At 48.2% G+C, this 13,371-nt stretch overlaps 1 protein-coding gene across 16 annotated transcripts in view; it reads right to left on the bottom strand.

The window, feature by feature from the left end:
• Positions 1-1,870: 1,870 nt before the first annotated feature.
• PPP6R3 (protein phosphatase 6 regulatory subunit 3) overlaps positions 1,871-13,371 on the bottom strand; it is a 123,408-nt gene continuing 111,907 nt past the window's right edge. For 9 of the 16 annotated variants that reach the window (XM_040255243.1, XM_040255249.1, XM_040255256.1 and 6 more), the window contains 4 exons: positions 13,218-13,368; positions 7,444-7,461; positions 7,064-7,183; positions 1,871-4,080 (listed from right to left, as the gene is read on the bottom strand). In XM_040255243.1, coding sequence (XP_040111177.1) covers positions 4,029-4,080; positions 7,064-7,183; positions 7,444-7,461; positions 13,218-13,368 — 341 coding nt within the window. In that variant the 3' untranslated portion in view covers positions 1,871-4,028. The remainder of the gene's footprint in view (positions 4,081-7,063; positions 7,184-7,443; positions 7,462-13,217; positions 13,369-13,371) is intronic. The other 7 variants (XM_040255250.1, XM_040255253.1, XM_040255255.1 and 4 more) reach the window with 1 other exon arrangement.

The following is a 13,371-nucleotide window of genomic DNA, read 5'->3' as shown; positions in this document are numbered from 1 at the left end:
AGGGGCCAGCAAGCTTTCTCTATAAGGGCCAGAGAATAAACATGTTGGGGTCTGCAGGCCGTATGGCCTCTGTTGCAACTATACAACAATGCCAGTGATCACGAGAGCAGATAGCTCGGGTTGGGTCCAGGAGCAAGTATGAGCCCCTCAAAAGCCACTGCTCTTGCAGTCCCGTCAAGTGATTCTCATACACACACTGGTCTGTGTTCAAACTGTTCTGTTCACTACCTGGCTTTGCCTACTGCAATGCATCTAACATTTCTATTGTTCTCCAATATTTGACAGTCTCCACTCACTGCTCTACTCTGATGCCAAAGTGGCAAATTCCAAGAAAAAAAATAACCACCATAAGGATCTGATTGGTAGTGTACTACAGTAACCAACAGTTACTGATATTGGCAGCTGATATTAGCTGAACGTTCACACACTGAGCATTGTTCTTTAAATACTGAAAAGTTAACCTTCACAACTCTTTGTCACCTGCTAGCTGGGCACCCTTTGTCAAAACCAACACCTGTGACCCTCTCATCCATGTGTGAAACGAGGACAGCCGTCCATCTCGTAAAACTGCTGTGAAGGAAAGTTAATGCACATAAAGCTTTTAGGACAGTGCTTTAAGATCTCAGTTCCGGTTAACAAGTGGAGAACTGTACAGGAGAAATAAAACAGAATCACCCAGCATCTTATGTCTCGTGGTATGGAACACCGTCAGCCGAGTGGGCCTCGTCTTTAAGCACATATAAGCCATCACAGGGAATAAATTCAAAGGCAGCAGCTTGTTCTGTTCACTAGGTAAGCGATGAAAGCCTGGTACAGATGGTAAGGGCAAAGCCCAGACGCTGACCACTGAGATGAAGGGCTGAGCGGGAAAGGCGTCAGTACGGACAGGAACAGGAAGCAGATGAAGAAACTGAATCAAAGAAAAGGACGAAGACTGGCTGTGGAGTGAGGCCAGCAACTCAACTCCCGGCCTGTCACCAGGGTCCAGGGGCAGCAGACAGTGGACAAACCAAGGGGCGCGGCTCTGTCCCGACAAAACTGCACACAGGTGTTGGGCCAGAGCTGGTACGTGAGAGGCAGCTGACTCTGAGGCGGAAAAATTACCAACTCCGTCTTTCTGGAGTGAAGGCACTTGAGTTCTCTGGAGGTGCAGGCTGTAAACAGCTCAAACCCAGGCTCAAAGCCAAGATTTGCAAAGGCCGGCAGGTAACGTTGGCAGGTGGAGAAGCAAGTAGGGAGTTCATACTAACATTTCCTGTTTTATATCCATGAACTCGTTGCTGTGGTTTTCCCATGTGACAGGAAAAGCAGCTGAGACAGAAAAGCTCTCCGTCCTGTGCGGGTGGGGCGGCTCGTGACTATGGCAGTGCCAGCTGGCCCCAGTGCCCTCGGTGCCCTGGCCCTGGGCGCCTGGCAGGTCCCGCTGCATCCAGACTAACATGGGGGCCTGGTGACCAGCTGGCTCTGGGGGACGGGTACCAACCAGGGGGACACTTTCTCATGCAAACAGGTGGGGAAATGGGGAAAGCAAGCAGCTGTGCCGTGGCGGTGGCATTGTGGAACAACTGAGAAGTTTCACCTCCAAGTTACTGGCAGGTCTAGATGCCAGAGGCTGGGGAGGCGCTAACATGGAGGAAACACACACAGCAGGGAAGACTCGGGCTCACATGGTGCTCCCACCGTCAGCACCAACTGCTCTCGCCGCAGGGGTGGGACACGTGTAGCTCGTCACCCAGCGTGGCTCCTTCTCGCCAGCCCAGGATCCCGTGCCAGGGAGCCTGACCCCTCAGAATCCAGTGGTGGTCCTCTCACGGCCTCAAACCCTGTCTGGTAACTAGAGCCCAAGCAAGGTACAGAGAAGACTTCTGGAAACAAAGAACCAGGCTTTATTTTGTCGTGTTTTTTTTTTTTTTAATACAGGTCTGGTATTATAGACATCTGTAGTCTTGCATTCAGTAGGGCCGATCCACAAAAATTAAAGTAGAAACTCAATGAGCGTGTACTCGCTCCAATCCCTGGGGGCGGCAGACTCCCACCCCCAACAGACTCTGCACTGCCCACCTGTGTTCCCTCCCTGCCAGGCGAGACGAGCAGGACAGAACCCACCCCAAGGAGAAGCCCCAAGGGCCCTTCCATCAGCAGCGGGCAGGATGAACAAGATGCCATGTTTACCTTGGGAAGGGGCAGAGGCCAAGGAGATCCAGAGGGTGTGGGACTGTGCGTGTAGCCCTGGAGCCAGGCGGCGCCCGCAGAGCTCTCCACCAGGCCAGACCAGGGCACGCCGCCCGCCGGCAGTCCCCGAGGTCGGGCCGCGTCAGTCAGCACCCTTGAGACCAGCGAGGGGCCTGTCCTCTGGCGACGTTGAGGGTCCAGGGGAGCATGCTCGAGGACAGTGTCTTCTGATAGGAGCTCCCGACAGAAAGGGTCCCTGAGTTGGTGCAGAGGCCAGCGTGGCAGCCCCACTGACTGTCCCAGGGCGTGCGGCTGGCCCCACTGTCCTTGGGGGCTAGTCTGCCTCCGGAAACCTCACCAAGGGCCTCCACACCATTTACAGTGGGAAAGTAAACCAGAAATAAGGCATTAGACATTTGATTTTTTTTATTTCCATATGCAATGTAATGTTTAGGCACGCTGCTTGGGATGCTATTTCTAAAAAAATCGTTGGCCATTTTTCAGAATATCCTTTTGGTTTTAAATACTGGTCAGGAAAAACAAATGATGTAAAAATACGTGAATAATTTTCTATTACAGAAATGAAAAACTGATTTGCATCTAAAAGTGCAAGAGGTGAAGTAATTTAACCCTTTCACCAGACGACATGGCAATATACAATATATTGCTTCAGCTGTTTGAGAAGGCTGTGATGTATTTTTATATTGACATAGAAAATTATAAATTACATTGAATTAGTATCCATAATCACTATATATGTACACAAACCAGTTCTAAAAAAAAATACACTGGTTTAGAATTTACGAGTGAAAATCTCACAAGGTACAGTAAAACAATGGGCATGCTGAGGTGCTGGACTCTGATTTCTAGTTTAAAAAGATTAGCCTGTAAAATGAACGCACTCTAATTCCATTAGCAGCACGAGCATTTTTCCACTGACTTGCCTAATATGATTCAGGTATGTTACATATGCAGATTGCTCTGAAATGTTCATTGGTGATGCTTGTTATTAACAAGGTAAATTTTGGTGAATGGGTTAAAAGGCAGATGAACAACCAAAACAAAACATAAAACAAAAAAAAAACCCAAACCACAAGCCATGTACACTCCAAATAGTCTAGTGTTTCACCTGTAGGGATAAACAGTTCAAGCAAACAAGACTTTAACAGAACATATGGCTTTACAATAACACAATTTATCAACTAAGTTGTAGCAATAAATACTTAATCTCTACCAATAGACTTACATTTTTTGATCCGTTTTTAAACAATACAGAAAACAGTTACCAATTAAAAACTGGTTATAAAAAGAACACCAAATATTTCTTATTCAAAATCACTTTTGTAAGTTAGAACAACCAAAATAACACTTAGAGGGCATTTCAATCCTACAACTCCTTGTCAACCTGGAAGAAAATGAATTCAGAATTTTATACAAGGTGAAAAATGTATGAAAACTGCCTAATACTTTGGTCACACTAATAATTGTCAAATAGTTATGTTTCAAATACAATAGATCTGTGTATTCACTTTTATAAAACTATTCTTACAGCCATTTTAACTATAGTATTACTACTATTATTACATGGGTGGCAAGATCTTATTTCACAGGCTACCCATTATTTAGAACAATACAATATAAACATACGCAAAAATTCTTGGTATTTGTCAATGTGCAACATTTGTACACGTCTGGGTTTTTCTGTACAGCGTCTTAGACTAGAATAGAAAGCTTGCTGGTCCTGATCCCTTGCAGAGTGAGTGCAGCAGCGGTGGCTTGGCGGGCTCCCCACGTAGCCCAGAGCCCCGCCCGCGCGGCGCCCGCAGCCCTTGGTCAGCAGCACGGGGGGCTCCTCATCATACGGGGCCATTGACTGCCGCGTCGCCCGGCACGCTCCGCTGCTCGGTCCTGCAGGGGGGCGAGAGACGGCCTCAGGACTCCCAGAGAGCCCAACGCCGTGCCGCACCCCAGAGTGGGTGGACGACGTCCATCAGAATACTGTTCCGGCGGGCCTAGAACAAAGCCTGCACTCAGGAGTCACCCCACGAAATGCTTCTGAAGTGAGCGTCCCTAAAGCTCCAGAAACTAACTGACGGCTCTAAGCTTCGGCTGCGGTTGCCAAGGGCTACAGAGCAGCAGGTGCTGGGAGACCCTCCCCACCTCGCCGCCGGAAGCACGGAGACAGAAGGGCCAGCGGTCTGCAGCCACTGCTCCCTGAGCCTTCGGAAGCTGTCTGATCACCCCTCCTTCAGCCCAGCTTTTCATGTTCCACACACTGCCATCCACATGAAATTTCACTTGGAAAAGTAGGATTCTACTACTCAGAGAAAAGGTGGGGTGGGGGTGAAGGGAAACAAGAGAAGTCTGTCTTAAAGGACCAACTCTGAGAACAAAGGTGTGCCCTGTAACATGTACTCCCATGAAGCAAAGATCAGGGTAACACGTGTGTGTGTGTGTGTGTGTGTCAGGGTAACGCTGGTGTGTGTGTGTCAGGGTAACGCTGGTGTGTGTGTGTATATGTGTGTGCGTGCGTGCGTGCATGCATGTGTGTGTGTGTGAGATGACAGGGTACCCAGGGCTTTCCTGCCAAAACCACAACTGGAGCATGTAGGAGATTCTTCACGGTGCTCCCAACACCTTACAGAGTAGACCCCGGAAAGGAGACACTGCTGACAGCGGGCAGCACAAGGCCTCCTGACCCAGTGTCCACCGGTTCAGCCCGTCAGTCCCAACAGAGACCCGTGAGGTCAGCTCCACACACATGGCAGACTTGACCCACACCAGACGGTGTCTCATTACGCCACAGAAACATGGGCCCTGTCTTTACCATCCGTGAGCTGTGTGATCTTCAGTAAGTTTTCCAGCCTCTCTCAGCTTATTTTTAGCCCCTGTAAGAGGGAGACAGTAAGTCCCCATAGAGATTAGCAGGACGAGAGCGCATGAAAATGCCCATCTACACACTAATGCACGATACCACACATACTCGCCAACACTGAAAGGTAACATTCTGCGGCAACGGACAGCTTTAAGTCAACAGCGCACCTAAAGCCTCGTATTTGGCAGATGGACCCCCAAGGGCAAGACTGCACACGGAAGTCCCAAACAGCTGTCTCCATCCTCAGCACTGCTTTACATACGCTGCTCTCGGAATGTGGCGTGCTGCGTCAGCAAGCCTGCCTCTGTCCCTGTGGTCAGGAGTCCGGTTCCCAGAGCGCCCCTTCCAGTTCTTCACCCAGTGGCAGGCAGTCTTCACGCCCCCGTGTTATCTGTGGGTCTATCACCAGGACCAACCGCTTCCCAATGTGTGACAGCCCCCTCCTTCCCTTCCTGCTGGCTCTCCCCACCTGCTCCTCCGCCACCTGAGGCCTGCAGGTTGGGAGATGTCTCCAGGCTCGGAGAAGAACACGCAGGTTTCTGGGGCAGACACCCTGCACTCCAGAGCCCAGCAGCTGCTCCCACAGGCCTGCCTCACTCGCATCAGAGAAAGCAGACCCAGGAGCCACGACTCCAGCGCAGGCGGGTTAGCTGGCTTGTAGGCAGCACACAACATAAAGGAAATTTACAGGCAGACAGTGCGGAGATGATGATAACTGATTAGAAGTCAGATCTATGGCGGACCTCTGGAAAAACAAAGGAAAAAAACTCCAGGCAAAAAAATGACTCACCTAGACCCTGAGCAGCACAGCTCGGGCTGGACCCCCAAAGCTAGAGGGCCCCTCGACTCTTCCTCCCAAATCCTCCACTAGAGCCAACAGGTACAAGTAGTTCTTATAACCGATGCAGTTTATACAAAGCAATTAATTACAAAAGCAAAGCCCTCATTCTGGCAGTAATTTCCACATGAGAAAGAAAAGCTGGGTTTGCTACACAAGGAACACGCGGTTTACAGACTTGTGAACCGAGAGTGCTCCCTGTTGGTGACCACTGGTTATACTGCCCCTAAAATGCCTGGATTTGGGGGGATCAGGTGAGCAGAAAGCACGTCCCTGAAAAGGCTTCCTAAGGTTCCTCTATTCCTTATGGAAGGAATATACAATCAAAAAAGGATATATTTTTGATTCTACATATATACATAAGATATATTCAATATATACTGGATATATTCGATCAAAAAAGTTCCCTCTCTGCAGGGCTGAGCAGAGGTCCGTGTGGTCCAAGGCAAGCTCTGATGCAGCAGGAGGCTGTCCTGGCTTGTGGGGCCTACGGTGGCCCTCGGGGACGGGCAGAGGCTGGGGCTTGGCCTGTGCCTCCAGACCACTGGCTCAGGCTAAACTCAAGGCCACTGGAGAGGGAACGTTATACTGCAAATCCCTTGACTTTACAGGTAGAAGCTTCACACTTCATCTGGACAAGATATGTATTTTGCAAAAATAAAACCAAAGAGTGACTCACATTGAGAGTTCAGAACACTGAGCTTACACATGGGGAGCTGCACTCTGGGAAGCCACCCGAGTGTCACACGGACACACCTGCACGAGTGGGCACAGGAGCCGCTTGCCTTGGTAGCTGGGTGACTGCAGGACAGAGGGAACCCAATCCTGGAGGGGCTCAGTACCAGCCCCAACTCGGTGCCCCTTCAAGAAAAACAGGAGGGGGTATGCCAGCACAAGAGACCCTTCCACCCCCAACAACTTCTCACAGAATCAGTGACACTACCTCCAAAAAGCAGACAGTTTCCAGCTTCTGGGCTAGGAGGCGCGCTGCGACACCTAAGTTCTCAGCTGAGTCACCTGGCTGCCATACAGAACTGGGGAGCAGCACCGTGCTAAGCAGTCACTGATGAGCTGAGGACAGCTGCAACAGCCCTCACCCCCAGGCCCGCGCCCCTCCCAGCTCCCAGGAGACAAAGCGGGGCAGGGCTGAGGCCGGCCGGCGGGAAGCAGGCACTCACCTCTGCTCTGGGCTGCTGCTGGGGGGCCGGGGGGCCACAGACTTGCCCTCCGCCGTCTCAGGGCCCTCCTCGACGTCCTTACAAGCAGCATCTTGAGAGGTAGACAGTTTTCCTTCCTCACTGCATAAAGAGGACAACAGGCAGCGTGAGAGGCCACGGCGGCACCGGCAGGCGGAGGATGTGGGCGCATGCGATGGCTCTGAAGTCACGGTGGTCATGGAGCCAAGCCCCGGGGCTGAGCATGCTCGGGGAGGGGGCAGGGGCCACGCGCACGCCAGGGAGACCACGGAGGGGGAGGGCCACACACGCGGGAGCTGAGAGAGGGGCGATGTGATGCAGCTGGTGTCTGGTGAAGCACGGCCCCGCGGCACTGTACATACCGGTAGGATCGCAACACTCTGAGGCCAAGGGTGCAAAACGGAAAAAGAAATGGACAAGACTTTCAGAACACCCTAAAATGAGGCATTGGGGGATACTATGTCCACGACCGCACACAAGCAAAACTGCAGGCTCGGAGAAGCTGTCAAATGAACCTGTTTGAAGGAACGAGTCTTCAGTTAAAGGTTTTGTGCCCAGGGCCAAGCCCCCCATCGGCTTGCTGGCTGAGGTCCTGGAAGCAGGAGGCCATGCAGCTGAGCCAGGACCAGCTTCTCGAGCTGTCTCTGACAAGGCCTGAGAAGGACAAACCATGGCGGGAGAGAGCGGGAACAGCAGCCAAGACCGGGTCAAAGTGAGCCTTAAGGGGTCAGAGGGCTTGGGGAAATGAAACACCAAAGGATGGTTTCCCCTTCGATGCTCCTGGCGCCTACACTGTCTGTGGACTAGAAACTTGAGACTTTTGCCTATTCTGTCTGGATTTCCCATTTTTTTGGTGACACAATTTGAGACAGCACTAAATGGAGCTTGAGGGCAGCTACAGGTCCCACCATCCTTAGTGCTGGGTCCCATCTTCAATCTGCTTGTGAGAAACCTCATTTTAGGATGACTTCTGAGTGGCTTTCAGATGGCTTGGGGCAATACATTTATGGGAAGGGACCCGAAGTCTAGCCCATTCCTCCTCCTAATTCATCCCTACTCTCCATTCCCTGCTCAACACAGCTATGCTGATGCGTTCCATGCCTGTTACCTTCATTGTTGTAAAACGTACAGTCATTTTACCCACGTGGATTCTGAGACCCACGGCTGACCATGAATCACACCCTCCCTGCACTCAGGATGGCCCCAGCATAGCTGGGAGCTCCGTCTGCCCTGCTGACTGGAACACAGCACCCCGAGGAGCCCACCTCCCATCCCACAGCACACCTCGAAGAGACCAGAGCCTGGACACAAAGCTGCAACGGCTGCCACCGCCTGCCTCCGCCCCAGGGGGCCCACTTGGGCACCTCTCAGGCTTCACACCAGGACTGGAAAACACTGTCATCTTTCCAACTACAAGAGAGCCCCCACTGCCCCCGAGAATGACTGCCCCGGCCAGCATCCACCACGAGCAGGGCCTTGGGGCTCTGGGCTCCACACCGACCAACACTCATGTTCCCCCTCCTGCTGGTCTAATAATATGTGTCCGAGTTCTCAGAATCTCTTCTGAGTTTTTCTTCTTTTTGCCCCTTTGGGTGTCCTTGTCTAATAAACTGCCTGTTGCTATTTTTTGCCCATTTTTGGATCTGGGTTTTCATTCTTTTCCTTACTGGTTTGAATATTAAATGCTAATTTCTGGCTGATTTAGAACTGTAAGCTTTTCCCCCTTAATTTACCATCTGCCTCTTAATTTTGTCTACAGTAACTTATCAACCAGAAATTCTTCACTTTGATGCAACCCAATCCTATTCTCTGCTTGAGGTTTATGCTTTTAAAGGCAGCCTCTTCTGTTTCAAAAAAGCAGCCCCTTTCTGCCCTCAGGTGAGAACAATGTTTCCTTCTGACTACCATGAAACTCTGCCCACAGCACTTAATTCCAGTTCCACATCTTCCCATCTGGAAAGTGGGATGATGACCATGGTGCTTTCGGTTTTAATCATATACAACTTTCTGCCCTCCCCAGCAATACGCTTCATCAAAAATGTCAAATGACTTCTTCATTCTATTAATATGCACTGAATTACACAGACAGATTTTCTAATGTTGAACCATCTTTACAATTCAGGGATAAACTAACTGATCATTATGAAGTATTTCTGGTATACTTCAATGATGTTAAACAGTTCAGCAATCTTTACAGTTCAGTGATAAACTGATCCTTATGAAATTTTTTTGTATACTATTAGGTTCAGTTAGCAAATATTTCGCATAAGATTTCTGCATTTAGTTGCCTGTAAGTGACATAAGCTGATCGTTTTCTGTAATTATCTTCATCTGGTTCTGGAATTAGGCTTTCACTACTTCATAAACAGGTCCAGGCAGTTCTGGCACTTCTATCTTCTGTGACAACTGAGGAATTGACAGGTCAGTGTGTGTGGCACGCATGGAGCGCCCTGAACTCTTGCCGTCATTGACACGAGCCTGGCCCAGCAGCCAGTCTACTTTTTCCCTCTGCAAATAAGGTCTTGTTTGTATCCTCTCAAATTACAGAAGTGGTTTGTTGTCTCTTCCTTTGGTATTAGGTTCCCCTATATCCTGTGTGTTTCTTCACTAGTTATAACCTGTCTTTTCATTTTATCGTGTCTTTTAGAAGACTAGACATTTTGTCTTTCATACCTATACTGGGAGCAGAGGCTCAGCTTGTGTTCTTACATGGATGTTCACAGTCTGCCAGTCCCTTCCCTCTTCACTGTCGCCTGACCACGTCAGTGTACGGGCCTGCTCGCAGAGCTCTGCACCAAGGCCTCGGCATCGTCTTAGTAACAGTGAGCCCTGAAAGCTACCACGGTGAGGCCCCTCACCCTGCTCTTTACAGTGATCCTGCTCTTCACGGCTCTCCTCGGTCTTATCTGAAAATTACAATCAGTTTCTCCCTTTCATAAAGAACTCCCATTGGGATTTTGAGGAGAAATCCATCGAGAAGCAGTGCCGAAGTTAGCAAACGTGCTGTGTGAGGTCACTTCAGTCGTGTCTTGACTCTCTGCGACCCTACGGACTGTGGCCCACTAGGCTGGGTTGCCATGCCCTCCTCCAGGGGGCTCTCCTGACCCGGGGACGGAACCCACAGCTCTTATGTCTCCTGCACTGGCAGGCAGGCTCTTCACCACTAGTGCCACCTGGGAAGCCCTTTTGGCAAACATAGGAATCAGCAAACTGTAAAAGGCCTTAATAACCCGGATAACCATGATGGTGTGGTCCCTCACCTAGAGCCAGACATCCTAGAGTATGAAGTCAACTAGGCCTTAGGAAGCATTTCTAAGAACAAAGCTGGTAGAGGTGATGGAATTCCAACTAAGCTTTTTCAAATTCTAAAAGATGATGCTATGAAAGTGTTGCACTCAACACACCAGCAAATTTGGAAAACTCACCCGTGGCCATAGGACTGGCAAAGGTCAGTTTTCATTTTCATTCCAATCCCAAAGAAGGGCAATGCCAAAGAATGTTCAAACTACGGTAAAACTGCACTCATTTCACATGCTAGCAAGGTAATCAGTACATGAACTCAGAACTTTCAGATGTACAAGATGGACTTAGAAAAGGCAGAGGAAACAGAGATCAAATTGTCAACATTCTCTGGATCACAGAGAAAGCAAGGAAATTCCAGAAAAATATCTACTTCTGCTTCATTGACTATGCTAAACCCTTTGACTGTATGGATCACAACAAACTGTGGAAAATTCTTTGAAGAGATGGGAATACCAGACCACCTTACCTGTCTCCTGAGAATCCTGTATGTGGGTCAAGAAGCAACAGTTAGAACAGGACACAGAACAACAGACTGGTTCCAAATTGGGAAAGGAATATGTCAAGTCTATACACTGTTACCCTGTTGGTTTAACTTCTATTCAGAGTACATCAAGTGAAATGCCAGGCTGGATGAATCACAGGCTGGAAGCAAGACTGCTGGGAAAAATATAAACCACCTCAGATGTGCAGATGATACTACCCTAATGGCAGAAAGTGAAGAGGAACTAAAGAGCCTCTTGACGAAAGTGAAACAGGAGAGTGAAAAAGCTGGCTTAAAACTCAACATTAAAAAACTAAGATCATGGTATCCAGTCCCATCACTTCATGGTAAATAGAAGGGGAAAGAGTGGAAACAGTGACAGATTTTATTTTCCTGGGATCCAAAATCACTGCAGATGGTAACTGTAGCCATGAAATTAAAAGATGCTTGCTCCTTGGAAGGAAAGCTATGACAAACCTAGACAGTGTGTTAAAAAGCAGAGACATCACTTTACTGGCAATGGTCCATATAGTCAAAGCGATGGTTTTTCCAGGAGTCATGTACAGATAAGAGAGTTGGACCATAATGAAGGCTGAGCACCAAAGAATTGATGCTTTCAAACTGTAGTGCTGGAGAAGACTCCTGAGAGGCCCTCAAACTGCAGGGAGATCAAACCAGTCAATCCTAAAGGAAACCAACCCTGAATATTCATTGGAAGGACTGATGCTGAAGCTCTAATACTTTGGCCACTGATGCTGGGAAAGACTGAGGGCAGGAAGAGAAAGGGGCAACAGAGGATGAGATGGTTGGATAGTATCACCAACTTAATACACAGGAGTTTGAGCAAACTCTGGGAAATAGTGACGAACAGAGAAGGCTGGTGTACTGCAGTCCCTGGGGTCACAAAGAGTCTGACATGATTCAGCAACTAAACAAGGAAACACGGTACTGATGTCTCTCCCTATGCATTTAGGTCTTTTGGTCTCAGTTACAGACAAGGTTTAACTTCTCATTTAAAGGGGAAGGGGCACATCTAAGACATCTTGTGCTGGCTTCTAAGATGCAATCGACTTGTGGGTGTATTCAATAAACTCGCTAAACTTTACTAGCAATACATACAGATTCCACTGGCATTTTTATATAGGAAGTCATAAGCTACAATTAACCTGCTGTCCATGGGGTCGCAAAGAGTCAGACACGATTGAGTGGCTGAGCTGAACCTGCAAATAAACAATAACCATTTTACCTCTTTTGAATTTGTATGCCTTTTATTTACTTTTATTTTGTGCTGCATATGCTAAGACCAGCAGCACAGTGCTGATGAGAAGCAGTAACTACAGGGTTCACTGTCTGTCTTGTCTTTGAAAATGAGTATTTCTTCAAAATAATGTTTCATTGTTAAGAATAGAGTCTGTTGTAGATTTTCAGTGGACACTTATCAGTAGCTACTTCTTATTCCTAGCTTGCTAAATAGTCACAAATAGCTTTAATTTTTATCAAATGTTTTTTTACCTACTGAAAGTCCAAAAGGTTTCCAACCTTTTATCTATGAATTACCATCACTAATCTTTAAAATACTGTAATATCCTTGCATTCATGAGATACATCCTTGATCAAGAGTTAAAAACACACTGCTAGCTTTGGTTTGCTACCTTGTAACTTTAAAGCATTCTACACACAGACCCACACTTGCCATCAGCCTACAGTAATTTCTTCTTTCAGGCTTTGTTTCGTGCTGGCTTCTCAAGTTGGGAAGCATTATTCTTGTGATATGAAACGGTCTATGTAAGATGGAGATCAGAGCTCTAAGCACTGGTTTAGCTGCAGTCTGTGGGTTTTGGTAGAATCTTTTTCACTAGTTTTTCAGCTTTGCTTTTATTTTGCATTATGAGTCCTTTTTCTGACACATAAGTTTACAACTGAGGGTAATTTCCAAATATGTTTTTGTAAGCTATCATTCTGTTACTGAATTCTGCTGGTTGCACTGTATCTGGAGGAAATGATCTGTGTAAGACCCAAACTTATGGTTTAGACGGTCCTGGCTTTGCTGCCTGTACCCAATGCCCTTCCTGTTTCTAGAGGTACGTCAGTTCTTTAAACTCATGTATTTTGAATCCCATCAGTCTTCTCAACCTCTTCAAAATCCTATTAAAAGGGGAAGGGCACAGACACCGAGAGAGCCAAACTCAATCTCTTTGTTAAGATTTAATAAATTTAATGGAATTACTAGAACGATGTCAGGCTACTGTCTGAACCCACACTGGAACCAAATTACAGATGCTAGTATTTGTGGCTTCTCCTCCACCACCCTCCCAACCACCTGAAGCTGCCAGTATGGCCGAGCCTGGTTACCTTTTGAAGACCGCAGTCTCTGTCTTGGCATCTACAGTGAGGCTGAGAGTTTCCTTCACGCCGCCATTCATCACTGTCTCAGTTACCTTGTCTGAACTTTCCGAATCCTCCTCGCCATCAGAGCTGGCTTCCATGGCCACACTGCCTGGCGCTG

The sequence above is a fragment of the Oryx dammah genome, unplaced genomic scaffold, assembly GCF_014754425.2.
Source record: "Oryx dammah isolate SB20612 unplaced genomic scaffold, SCBI_Odam_1.1 HiC_scaffold_15, whole genome shotgun sequence".
NCBI classification, from domain to species: Eukaryota; Metazoa; Chordata; class Mammalia; order Artiodactyla; family Bovidae; genus Oryx; species Oryx dammah.
The sequence above is the reverse complement of the archived record's forward strand: the minus strand, read 5'-3'. Positions and strand labels throughout refer to the sequence as shown.